Here is a 13,832-nt window from a genome sequence, read left to right as displayed (position 1 = left end):
AGGGAAAGGCAAAGGACTATAATCCATACAGCCTAGTCTGAATTTGTAAGTTTCGTTCTGATATATCAAAAGGCCGGAGCCAAGTCTGAAGTAACTTTATTGTTCTTCTGATTCGATGACTGGTAGAGTAAGGCCGAAACCAAGTCTGAAATTTCATATTTTCGTCTACTCTTCTTTGTCTATAAGTGATAGGCGAGGTCGAAACCAAGTCTGTAATAGGCCGAAGCCTGAAATATCAAAATAAAATTTCACATCCGATGAATGAAGGTCCTGATCCTGTTTCAAATATCATTGATAGTATTGCAAATAAATTCAAATATACTAGTATAGTTATCCAAATTAGTCAATAAATCTTGTGTATTGCGCGGGACATTTTTTGGTCCAGAAGTTGATAACAAGTTGGCTATAAATAAGAGGCGTTCCAGATTAAAAGCGGAGCATTCAAAAAATATGTGATCTAAAGACTGTGTAGAGTTGTTGGTGCAATGTGGGCAAACGGGCGATGAGATGATACGCATACGATTCAAATGTGCATTAAATCTGCAATGTCCAAATCTCAAGCGGCATAGTATTGTATAATATTTTCTGCTTCTATGTTGATGCGATTTAGTAAACCAAGGACTTTTTCCAATATCTTGATTTATCTGAGCATACCAAGATCCTTTTCTTAACAAGGTTTGTCGCCAAAGATCACGCCAATCAGATAGGATTTTTGATTTAATAGCAACTAATAGATCAGTGTATGGTACGGCAACATTCTCATCAACAGGGCTGCCGCTGTCACTGTCAACAATTGAACGTGCCAGAAAGTCCACATGTTCATTTCCCCTTACTCCTATATGTGAAGGTGTCCACAATAATTTGATGTTGTAGTTTCTTCTGGATAGTTGATAAAGGAGATGTCTTATTTCTAAAATGATGAAGTTTGTATTAGCACTGAATTGATAATTATCTAAAGCCTTTAGAACGCTCATACTGTCAGTAATGATCAGCCAATATTGATTAGTTTGTTTTTTAATGAATTCTAGGGCAGCAGTAATTGCTAGAGCTTCAGCTGTAAATATTGATATCTCCTTTTTCAATCTGACGCCTTGGCCAAACTTCAGATGAGGTACATAATAGGCCATGGAAACATTTATATCATTTTTTGATCCATCTGTGTAAACTTGTTTGAACTTATCAGAGTATTGTGCTATGAGGTTGTAAACTTCCTGGCGCTCTTTTAGCTTATGGTCAATAATAATATCGATTTGATTAATAAGACAGTCAAACTCCTTTTCGTAACACATCCAATTGCTAGAACTGTGTATTTTGTGTTGGTTATTTAGATTTAACATGAATGAATATTCGAAGAGAATAAATGGGTTATTAGAAGTTAATGGAGCATTTACAGGATATTTACTATGTAAGTAATTAAGCTTTTTAATTAGAGGATGATTACTAATGGAAAACAGTTTTAGCAAAAAACAGTATTTCAAATATTTAAATCTAAGGTGTAAAGGGGAAATGTTGCACTCGACCTGTAACGAATTAATTGGGGTTGTTTTCATGGCGCCAGTGATAAGTCTCAGGCTGTGATTTTGAATAATATTTAATTTGTTAACCAACTTGTCATTAGTAGAAAAACATAGAAATCCATATTCAAAATGACTGCATACAAGAGATTTATATAGGGTAAGAAGGATTTTTGGATCAGAACCCCAATATGTTTTTGCAAGAGACTTTAAAATATTAAGAGCCTTAAGAGCTCTATCAACTATGTGGTCTACATATTTGTTCCATGATAAGTTATTCATGAATATAACACCTAAAAATTTAACTTCATTTGTGATAAGAAGAGATATATTATTATAGTTTATTTTAATTCTTTCAGACCCTACTTTATTAAAAACTATGACTTTAGACTTTTCAAAGCTAATGTCCAATGCAAGATAATTAAAATAAGAATTTAATTTAACTAAAGCTTCGTTTAACTTAAGATTTAGGGTAGTTATATTATTACTAGAACAATAGACTACCAAATCATCAGCAAACTGTAAATTGTATATATGAGAGCCTAGAATTAAGTTTAATCTATGTATATAAAGTGTGAAAATCAATGGACTCAAAATGCTACCTTGACATGTACCTTTATGAGAAAGCCTTGGACCAATAAGTTTATTATTATACTTAACAAATACCTTCCTACTGTGCAAAAAATTAAAAATCCATTGTATAACTTTTACAGGTAAACCAATCGCAGCTAATTCCGTGGATAGAATATGATGGTTAACATTATTAAAGGCTCCAACTACATCGAAGAAAACTCCAGCGAGAGCTTGCTTTGATTGTATAGCATTATAAATATCAAGATGTAAGTGAGCAATGCTCTCCCTTGAAGACCTGCCTCTTCTAAAACCAAACTGATTAGAAGGTAAAATATGATTAGACTCTATGAAATGTTCCAATCTTTGTTTTAAAAGTTGTTCAAATATTTTTCCCATGCAAGAAGTCAATGCTATAGGTCTATATGAATCAAAGTTAAACTTGTCCTTGTTGGGTTTTAAGATAGGTACTAAACAATCAACCTTCCAATCCATAGGAATAAGATTATGCTCCCAAAGAAGATTCAGGATATTTAATAAAATTAGTTTAGATTGAGAAGACAGGTGTTTAAGCATTTTATATGAAATGTAGTCAAGGCCAGGTGTAGAGTCTTTTCTGGATGAAATAGCAGAATTTAATTCGACAATGGTAAAAGATTTTATAATAAAATTTTGATTAGGAAGAATATGGCAGAAAGAATTAAGATTAAAGGCTGGCTCTACAGTATCTGGAGTATATTTTTTGAGAAAATCAAAGATCCAAGAATAGTCAGAGTTGTTATGGGAAGGTGGAGAATAGCTTTTGTTAAATTTTCGCATATACGTCCAAATGACTGATATAGGAGTCGATCTGTTAAATTGTTCACAAAGTTTTATCCAACTGTTTCTTCTCTCATTTCTGATAATATATTTTTTGTTGGCTTGTAGTCTTTTAAAATTAATGTAATTAGCCTCAGTGGGATCAGATTTAAAAGTCAAATAAGCGTTTTTGCTATTTAATACGGCTTTGGTGCAATTGAAATTCCACCAAGGAAAAAGTTTTTTTTTTTTATTTAAGTTAGAAGGAGAGCATGAAGATAAAGCTGTATTAACCAAAGAGTGCTTAGAAATAGAAGATGATTTCCACAGTGCTGAGTGTAAAATATCTGTAAATTTTGTGTAGTTATGAAGGGGGTCTTGTGTATCAAGAGAAAATTCAGTGAGCAATAGTTGGACATTTAAATTATAAATGTTCCAATCAACGTTGTTCAGGTTAGGGAAGCAGGGTAGTGAGCTACTATTGGGAATAGGAGTGGCATTGTAATGATTGTTATTAAGTAAAATTTTTGTGATTACAGGAAAGTGGTAGCTGCCTAAGGGATCGTCATGTACTGACCAGTCACACTCTAGAGCCAATGAAGGTGATACTATGGTTAAGTCAAGAGCATTCTGTCTCCATATGTGCGAACCAACAGTGGTCATACTTCCGTCATTAAGTATAACCAAATTATTGTTATTGATAGACTCTAAAATGTCTTTGCCTCGACAATTAGAAGTAGAACAGCCCCAGGCTGAGTTTAGGCCATTAAAATCTCCTGCTAGGAAGATTGGTTCTGGTAAACTTTTAATTAACCTGTCTAGTTTAGATTTAGAAAAAGCAGGATTGCAATTAGTTGGACTGTAAAAGCTTATGATAGTAAGTTCTTTGTTGCTAGAGTATTTTATACGAACAACAACATTTTGAATGGAGTCATCATAAAAAGTATCAATTTTAGAATAAGAAATAGAGCTATGTATTAATATGGCTACGCCATTGTGGGTGTTTCCTGAATCAAGACGAATTACATTGTAATGACGTATCTTAAATTTTTGACAAGGCTTTAACCAAGTCTCACAAATTAACGCAATGTGAATATTTTTGTCCAAAAGGAAATAATTAAAAATATGTTGATTGTGTAGAATACTCTGAGCATTCCATTGCACAATATTTAAAGTATCCATAAAGTACAAATTATTTATTAGTAACCTTTTTTAATGTATCTTGCAGGACATTTTTAATATTTTGGGAAGAGATAGGTATTTCATTATTTTTGTTTAGTGTTATAAGTTTTACTAAAGCTTCTGTAATAGATTTGAGTATTATTTCGGAATTTAAAAGAGATAAGAACTGATCAGTTTTGTTTAATGATGGAAAGTGAGAGCTGTTTAAAACATCAACAAAGCTTTTTTTCTGAAATTTATCTCTGTTAAGCTGGATTTTTTCTTTTTTAACAGGGCATGCAGGGGATATGGCAATGTGATTGCCAGAGCAGTGACAGCAACTGGCTGCAGTATAAGGAGTCTGACAATCTTTAAAATTGTGACCTTCGCCACAAATGCTGCATCTTTGTGAATTTTTACAGAATTTTGCAATATGACCATATCTTAAACACTTTAGACACTGCTTTACTGGCGGGATGTACTGCCGTACTTCGAACCGCCAGCTGTTGAGGTCCACACTATCTGGTAAATTGGGACAGGAAAAGGTTATAGAAATTGTTTTTGTGGGGATTAATTTTATTTCTCCATTTTCTCTTACACGTCGCATAAATCTACGTATAGATATAATATTTTTCGTGCTAGTTAGAGCTGAATATATTTCTTTATTGGATAATTCTATAGGCACATGAGAAATTACCCCAGTGACCTCTGTAGCGGCAGCCGGAAGGGAAGCTTTAAGTTTGTACCCATCAAGATATTTTTTGTTGCCTAAGACCGCGTTAGCAAAAGCAGGTCTATCAAAGATAACTCCAACTTTACTTTTATTAATGCGTTTTAGTTGTTTCACGCCTTTATTATATTTTTTTATGCTATTAGCGAGTGTCATCATGTCTCTTGTTCCGATTGGCTTGTCAGCCTCTGTACTCTCCAGGAATACAATATAGTCAAAATTACCCCCGTTCTCAGGGTAGTGCCGCACGTAATCGGCTACCCGAAACGGGGCATACCTTTCGGCGTCTGTTAGCTCAACAGATTTTATGGACTCGGAGTCGGAGCTCAACGAGTCGTCCTCAGCGTTACCTTCCTCCTTCTTTTTCCTTTTCTTACTTCTCCCCATCTCTTGATTAATTTATAAGTATTTATTTATAAAAAACTCCAGTGAATGAATTATAAAATTAATAAAATATTTTTGAAAAAAAAAAAGACCGCCTTTTCACTTCAAAGTTCCCGCGCTTTTTTTTTGAAAGGTTTTGATTTTTTGCGTCCGTCTTTAACTTTTATTGTTTATGGATAATTTTGTCTATTAATTTATTAGAATTTTGCGTTTAGGAATCTATAAAATGTCAAAAAATACAGGAACAAGTAATCAATAATAACTACCTACTCTAAAATATTTTGGGTTTTTTATAAACAAAATAACTACTTTTATATACTCTTCGAAAATAACGACTTTTTAATACCCTAGCATTCGTTTACTAACATATAACATATATTTTTGCTCATTTCATTTTTAAATCCACTATAATAATATGTAAGATAAGTAAGCTTAGTTGCCTTAATTATAATCCATTTTGATCTATTTAATGAACTTAAATAACATAGGTACTTCAACTGTATTAATTAATTAGTAATTGTATGATTTTGTTTTATATGAACTGTTATATATGTAATAAATCCTTTTAACAGTTTATTTTTTGTCTTTTACATGACTTTAAATTTTAAGAGTTGGAGTATTTTTTTCCTTTGCTTTATTTTATTAATTGTAATATTTAGTAAATCCGAGAAGGAATATAATTGAAAGATTATGTCTACCGAGACATTAGGATTTTGTATGAATTAAATATTGTGACAAAATTATAGGTTTGCTGTTTCGATGTTATTTTGTTTGATTGATTGATGTTAATTGCAGTTTGCTATAACCTTATTTTACTTTAACATTCTTTTTGTTTTTATTTGTGAATATACATATAAGATAAGGTTCTACATACGAAGTTACCTAATAGCGAAATAAATATTTACATTTCATTTGATTTTATTTCATTACAACAGAATTTTATATAATTTAAAAGTTTTAAACTGAATTTTACATTTTCTATTTTGCAACACTGTTGATAATGTCAAAATGAAATACAAACATTACAAATACTGGTAGAGGTGAGGTTATGTTAATATGTTTGTGACTTTGTGTTTGTGAACTGAAATAGTGAAATTAAGTCGTCAAATAGTATTTGGAGAATTTATCGATTACTTTTTACATAAACTACAATCTAAAAATGTTGAATAAAATTTTATATAACACAGTACTTTGCCAAACTTTTTCACCGTGTGGTAGATATTTAGTTGCCGGTAATATTTACGGCCAAATAGCGGTTTTCGAGTAAGTTTATTTTTTTATACAAATAAATTGTAAGTTTATTCTTTAATGATAATATCATTAAACTAATATAATACATTTCTATCTCTACAGTTTGGATAATATATTTAATCCTGTGGTTGAACAATTGACAACAGATTTTAACAAACCAAAATACACGCATTTGCTAGACCCTGACAATCAGATATGTAGCCTTGTGACCACAGATAAGTTTTTAATAGTTGGAACAGTCAATGAAATATCAGGTTGGAATTGGAAAGTCATTCTTAATTCTAAATTAACAAAACCTTCATGGACTATTAAAGTGCAGTCTAAGTCACTTATTGAGAAATGTGATATAAATTGTCTGTGGTATAAGGAAGAAGAAGGAAAATTATATGCAGGATGTGGAGATAGTAAAGTATATGCATATAACTTGGAAGATGGTAGATTAGTGTCAACATACGAAGGGCACTCGGATTTCATTCACGGTATTCACAGCCAGTAGGTATTTTTATTCTGTAAAATATTTTATATTTATTTTTACAAGTTGATGTTTAAAAATTATTACCTCCATTTACAATATCCATACTTTCGTGACTCTAAATGGGTTTTAAACTTGTAGATTATTTTTTGTGCTATTTTTGTTGTTATCAGACTTATTGTACATGTTTATCCCAAATTTTTCTTCACAATATATTAAAATAATTATTGAATAACACATTGACAATAGATACAGATAGTTCAGTATTTTAAGATTTTTTTTCACAGAATTTCACTGCAATATCATTCCTTATAAAATTTTAATACTTTTAGGGGTCAGCAGTTGATCTCGGCCGGTGAAGATGGTTTAGTGTTACTATGGGACCTGCGAGTAAAGAATTCTCATAATAAAATTGTCCCACATAATAACAGTAAAGCTTCTAGACCCGACATAGGCAAGTGGGTTGGTGCGGCCGCATTAAGTGATGATTGGATTGTGAGTATTCATTGGTACATATTAGAAAGTTTTATACCAACCAGTTTGTATGAAATCAGTTCTATTTTTAGTTGTATAAAGACAAAGAACAATTAAAACTTATATTTGAACATATGTTATAAAGTTATGAAAAAAAGTTATAGTAAATATTTATAAAGTTAATAAAAGAGCGTCTATATAATTGTGTTTGCAAGCAAACGAAGAAAAACTGACTTCAATTATATCGACAAGTAATACAACGTAGGTAGACGAAAAATAGTCAAGTAAATACGCATTATCAAAGATTACTCCAAAAGTTGTAATCAGATCTTGATGAAATTTAAATGTGACCACATGATAAACATCGGCTTTCGATTAAATTAAAAATCATTAAAATCGGTACACCCAGTAAAAAGTTATGCGGATTTTCAAGGGTTTCCCTTGATTTCTCTGGGATCCCATCAGATCATGGTTTCCTTATCAGGGTACCACACTTAGGATACCTCCATCCCAACAAAAAAAGAATTATCAAAATTGGTTTATAAACGACGAAGCTATCTCCGAACATACATAAAAAATATATATATGTTATATACAGTCGAATTGAGTAACCTCCTCCTTTTTTTTTGAAGTGGGTTAAAAAATATATGCTTAATAGTGAGGTTGACAGATGTAACTATTTATGTATAAGCGACTGATTGACTGAAATAATTCGAAAAACTAGTTTTAGTATTATTGGGCTTGGGCAAGAATTATATTGCTCAAAATTCAAAGGTGTCTAACTGGGAACTCTCTCTACCCTACAACTCAACTTAAATATTCAAGTTGTGTTGTGTTCCTGTGGTGAGCTAAGTAACCAGTGCCAATTGTGATTGTGAATCTATCTTGTGACGCAATTACTTTTTCTGTCTCATCTAATGATTTTTGGAGTAAAATTTCTTTACGCACGCTTGACTTGGGAAGTAAGCTGGTGAATGCGTAATAAGAGCGTTTCGAAAAGTGTGATCGGGCGAGGCGAACGGAAGTTGAGAGGGTTGATAAGTTAGTGAAGATAGAAAAAGAGAAATACGTTTCGTAAGTTTTACTTCAGTCGTGTGGACTAAAGCACACTCGTTTCGTTTCGTTAATAACTTAGAAATAATATGTACTGTAGTAAATAATATGTGGTATATTTAAATTACTCTTAGTAGTATATACTATATATTCAGAATGAATATTTTTAAATAAAACTTCTTTACGCATGCTTGACTTAGGGAGTAAGCTGCTGAATGCGTGACGAGAGCGTTACGAAAAGTGTGATCGGGCGAGGCAATCAGACCAAGAGAGAGAGAGGTGTGAGCACACATTTTGTTTCTCTCTTTCTCTCATAGCCAGTTACGTTTCGTGTAGCTAAGACGCAGACCTATTACTAAAGAAGTTTTACTTCAGTCGTGTGGTCTAAAGCACACTCTTTTTTTATAGGTATGCGGAGGAGGTCCAAGGCTCTCCCTTTGGCATTTACGTTCCCTGGACGCTGTTACAGTATTTGATATACCAGACCGTGGTATTCATGTGTCATTTTTCCAAGATGACTGTGTCTTTGCTGGTGGTGCTGCCAAACATTTGTACCAGTTAAGTTATTCCGGAGAAGTGAGAGTTGAGCTACCAGTGTCAGCAACCACGGTATATTCAGCCGTGCTCAGAACAAGCCCTAATAAAGTTTTGACTATCGCCGGTTCCAGTCCTGAGATAGATCTATGCACGTCCTTCAATTATAGAGACCAAGTTTTACATTTTCGATAACTAATTATTATACAATATTTTTTTTTTTTTTTCGAAATACCATGTTTTATTTAAAAAAGTGTGTGTCAGCTTCAACCCGCGACTGACATTTACTCCATAATAACGATTATCGTGATCAGGGGTGTGAAACTCGCCTTCATTATCGTAATTCAGAAATAGTCATACGAACTAACGCCATCTCTTGGACGGGGAGGGTGAGTTCGGGGTGATATATTAATGTGTCGAAAATAAATGGCAGTAGCAGCAGTAGAGTCGAGAAATTTTGCAAATATAATTAATTTAAATAATCATTCAAACATGTTTTGTATGATTCATAGGTATAAAAAGATATACTATAAAATATAAATATTTTTTATCTCCAATATTTTTCGCCGTGGCTATATTATTGAGGCCCATCGTTCGTTAGTCGGCCATATTTGAATTTTGAATTACTCCTCGTTTTTCTGTTCAGGCCCCTGACCACAGATTAAGTATTAGTTACTACTAGACATGCCACGAATAGTAATTTGGCCGAATACCGAATATCGAATGTTCGGCGAGGCTCTTGGCCGAAGCGTCGAACATTCGGCAGCCGAATATTCGGCCACACTTGGTACTTTTCGCGGGCGACAAGACACAACTCGTCACCGCACGAGTTTAAACTTGCATCGCTGAAGTACCTAATACCGTGTCACAACCTATTTTATTTGTTGATCGTTGGTGCATCGTACATACTGTATTCTAAAATATAACATTTAATGTGATTGATTATCATAAGAAATAACACAGTTTGTTCGAGAAAAGCAAAATGAATCAATTTAAAAAGAAATCGCCTTTTTGGAACTATTATGAAATTTATAGTGAAGACAATAAACTGGCAGTTTGTTTGTTGCGTTTGTTTCTTACCACTGGTAGATTTTAAATATTAATTTGTTAGTTATTTTTTGGTTAAATAAATATCTTTGTGAGGAATATTTTGACTTTTTTCATAATTTAATTGAATCCTTACTGTATACTATCATAAATAAGGAAGTAAATCTGTTTATCAAGATTTCACGCCCAAACTGCTGAACCGATTTAAATGAAATTTAGTACACAGATACTCTAGAGCCTTAGAAATGACATGGGCTATAATTTACGCAAAGTCGCGGAAAAACAGTAAGTAATAAAAAAATTGCTATTCGGTATTCGGCCAAATGGTTAACCATATTTGGCCGAATAGAAAGATTGGCTTGCAAATATAGTATTCTTACTCTTATAATAACATAAATTTCTTTTAGTTGAAATAAGCATGCTTTCATCTCGATTTTTTAATATACTACGCAGTTTCCGGTCAAGTAAAATAATAAACTCTACATCTGAATCGCATTTCTTAAGTACTTCTGCAATTTTAGGTTGATCAGTCCTATAATCACTGGAAGTAGAAGAATTACTAATCTTGCTCTCATTATTTCTCGCTTACTACTTACTCGCTACTTACCCACTTCCAATAACGTCTTAACTGTTACCTATGCAGATGACACGGCAGTACTATCTTGCTATAGGGATCCCTGCATAGCATCGGAAATCCTCCAAAGGCACCTAGAAAAGTTTGGATCATGGTTGAGGAAATGGAGAATTAAAGCAAGTGCTGCAAAATCTACCCACCTTACTTTTACATGAAAAAGAGGTGACTGTCCAGTGACACTTGATCGAACTGTCCTACCTCAGAATACTACCGATAAATACCTAGGGATGCACCTTGACAAGAGGCTTACCTGGAAGGACCACATAAAGGCCAAAAGAGATCAGGCAAACTTTAAGCTACAAAACCTGTACTGGCTAATTGGAAGACAGTCCTCACTCAGTTTAGAAAACAAACTGTTGATCTATAAATGTATTATAAAACCAGTATGGATGTATGGAATTGAACTAGGATCGGCCAGCAACTCCAATATTGAGATTCTTCAACGGTTTCATAATAAAGCCTTAAAAACTTTAGGTAATGCTCCCTGGTTTACCCAAAATAAAGAAATATACAGATACTTGGAAATACCCACAGTCAAGGAGGAGATTGATATTTCCTGTAAAGCGTACAAATATAAATTAGACCGGCACGAAAACCAACTGGCTAGAACTCTAATAGATACTGATAATAGTATATTTCGACTTAAGAGATCAAGAATAGCTTCCATTTGAAGTTAAATTAATGAGGGATAGCACATCAACAAAAGTCCAAGAAAAAGTTCAACAGATTTAATTAAAGCTTTAGCTAGAAAAATTTAATGGGCTGATTGTAAATAGATGGAAGGTTAAAAAAAATCTGTGCTTTTAAAAAAGTATCTAATAAAAATGGCGTCGCAAGTGACATGGACACACGGACACGGGATTCGATAAATAAATTACTAACCTACTACTACCTGGGGCCGTGAAAATAACGATAGCGCTATTTATAACGATGCGCTATTTATAACGATGCGCTATTTATAACGATAGAGCTATTTATAACGATGCGCTTTTTATAACGATGCGCTATTTATAACGATAGCGCTATTTATAACGATGCGCTATTTATAACGATGCGCTATTTATAACGATGCGCTATTTATAACGATAGAGCTATTTATAACGATGCGCTTTTTATAACGATGCGCTATTTATAACGATGCGCTATTTATAACGATGCGCTATTTATAACGATAGAGCTATTTATAACGATGCGCTTTTTATAACGATGCGCTATTTATAACGATGCGCTATTTATAACAATGCGCTATTTATAACGATGCGCTATTTATAACGATGCGCTATTTATAACGATGCGCTATTTATAACGATGCACTATTTATAACGATAGCGCTATTTATAACGATGCGCTATTTATAACGATACCACTATTTATAACGAAAGCGCTATTTATAACGATGCGCTATTTATAACGATACCACTATTTATAACGAAAGCGCTATTTATAACGATAGAGCTATTTATAACGATGCGCTTTTTATAACGATGCGCTATTTATAACGATGCGTTATTTATAACGATGCACTATTTATAACGATGCACTATTTATAACGATAGCGCTATTTATAACGATGCGCTATTTATAACGATACCACTATTTATAACGAAAGCGCTATTTATAACGATGCGCTATTTATAACGATAGCGCTATTTATAACGATGCGCTATTTATAACGATAGCGCTATTTATAACGATAGCACTATTTATAACGATAGCGCTATTTATAACGATGAGCTATTTATAACGATAGCGCTATTTATAACGATGCGCTATTTATATATATCTTCTCCTTCTCCTTCTCGTCCTTCTTCTTCTTCTCGTGCTTCTCCTTCCTCTCCATGCTGCGCTCTATGCTGACGTAGAGACGCCGACACGGCGAGGCTTTCTCGAGCCTCGGAGCGAGCTGTGTAAATTGCGCACCTGTAATGTATTGTGGAAAATAATACTAATTACTCGATAACAATTGTTGATAATTTATTCAAGCCTCAAACCAATTCTATAATCACTTGAATCTAGATTCTCACTTATTATTAGCTTTCAGTTTCAAACCATTTTTATATACCCGATCAATAACTGTTTCCAATGTTTCTATATGTGCAACTCTATTTTTACCCCCCATTTTGACGTCATCTAGGAAAATTTCTACGTTAGGTTTCTACGGTATGTTGCCTAAAAGTGAACACATAATTCTTTGGAAAATGCCTGGACTCGATGCTAAGCCATAACTAATCTATTGTACTTGAATAACCCCCTATGTGTGCTTATAACTGTATACTCCTTCGATTCATCGAGCTCTACTTGATTATACGCCTGTGATAGGTCAATTTTTGAAAAATAACCGACCCGCTTAATCTAACTAAGACATCTTCAATTCTGGGTAAAGGAAAGCGATCGATCAGTAAATTCGAGTTAACCGTTGCCTCATAATCAGCGCGAATTCTCAATGAACATCAGCCTTGCTCACCGACACCAGTGGCGAGGCCCAGTCGGAGCAGTCGACGGGTTCGATGATGCCGCCCCGCAGCATCACGCTCAACTCGGCGTCCACGCGCGCGCTCATCGCTTACGGCAACGGCCGCGCGCGGTGGAACACCGGCACCGCGCCCGCGCGCAGTCGCATCGTCGCACGCCCGCCCGTGTACCGACCTAGCCCGCCGCCGAATTTTTCAACCGACTTCCAAAAAAGGAGGAGGTTCTCAATTCGACTGTATTTTTTTTTTTTTTTTTTTATGTATGTTACATCAGAACTTTTGACTGGGTGGAGCGATTTCGACAAATTTTCTTTTAATCGAAAGGTGGTGTGTGCCAATTGGTCCCATTTAAATTTATTTGAGATCTAACAACTACTTTTCGAGCTATATCTAATAATGCGTTTTTACTTGACGCTTTTTTCGTCGACCTACGTTGTATTATACCACATAACTTTCTACTGGATGTACCGATTTTGATAATTCTTTTTTTTGTTGGAAAGGAGATATCCCAAGTTTATTACCATGATAAGGAAACCAGGAGCTGATGATGGGATCCCAGAGAAATTGATGAAAATTCTTGAAAATCCGCAATAACTTTTTATTGGGTATACCGATTTTGATAATTCTTTTTTTGTTGTAAAGGGGATATCCCTAGTTTGGTACCATGATAAGGAAACCAGGATCTGATGATGGGATCCCAGAGAAATCGAGGGAACTTCTTGAAAATCCGCAATAACTT

General features: G+C 33.9%; 1 protein-coding gene across 1 annotated transcript; it reads left to right on the top strand.

Moving 5' to 3' along the window:
* Positions 1–6,184: 6,184 nt before the first annotated feature.
* On the top strand, positions 6,185–9,173 carry LOC123653955 (THO complex subunit 6). The gene is made up of 4 exons (XM_045589926.1): positions 6,185–6,420; positions 6,511–6,900; positions 7,213–7,375; positions 8,816–9,173. The coding sequence occupies exons 1-4, from the start codon at positions 6,317–6,319 to the stop codon at positions 9,134–9,136; spliced, it is 978 nt and encodes a 325-aa protein (XP_045445882.1). The 5' UTR covers positions 6,185–6,316; the 3' UTR covers positions 9,137–9,173.
* Positions 9,174–13,832: the final 4,659 nt, after the last annotated feature.

The sequence above is a fragment of the Melitaea cinxia genome, chromosome 5 (genome assembly GCF_905220565.1).
Source record: "Melitaea cinxia chromosome 5, ilMelCinx1.1, whole genome shotgun sequence".
Classification (NCBI taxonomy): Eukaryota; Metazoa; Arthropoda; class Insecta; order Lepidoptera; family Nymphalidae; genus Melitaea; species Melitaea cinxia.
The sequence above is the reverse complement of the archived record's forward strand: the minus strand, read 5'-3'. Positions and strand labels throughout refer to the sequence as shown.

Bases quoted from the DNA above. Each gene is read 5' to 3' on its own strand.
- LOC123653955 (XM_045589926.1), top strand. From the start codon at position 6,317: ATGTTGAATAAAATTTTATATAACACAGTACTTTGCCAAACTTTTTCA. The intron at 6,421-6,510 runs GTAAGTTTATTT...CTATCTCTACAG, and splicing joins GGCCAAATAGCGGTTTTCGA to TTTGGATAATATATTTAATC. The intron at 7,376-8,815 runs GTGAGTATTCAT...CTTTTTTTATAG, and splicing joins CATTAAGTGATGATTGGATT to GTATGCGGAGGAGGTCCAAG.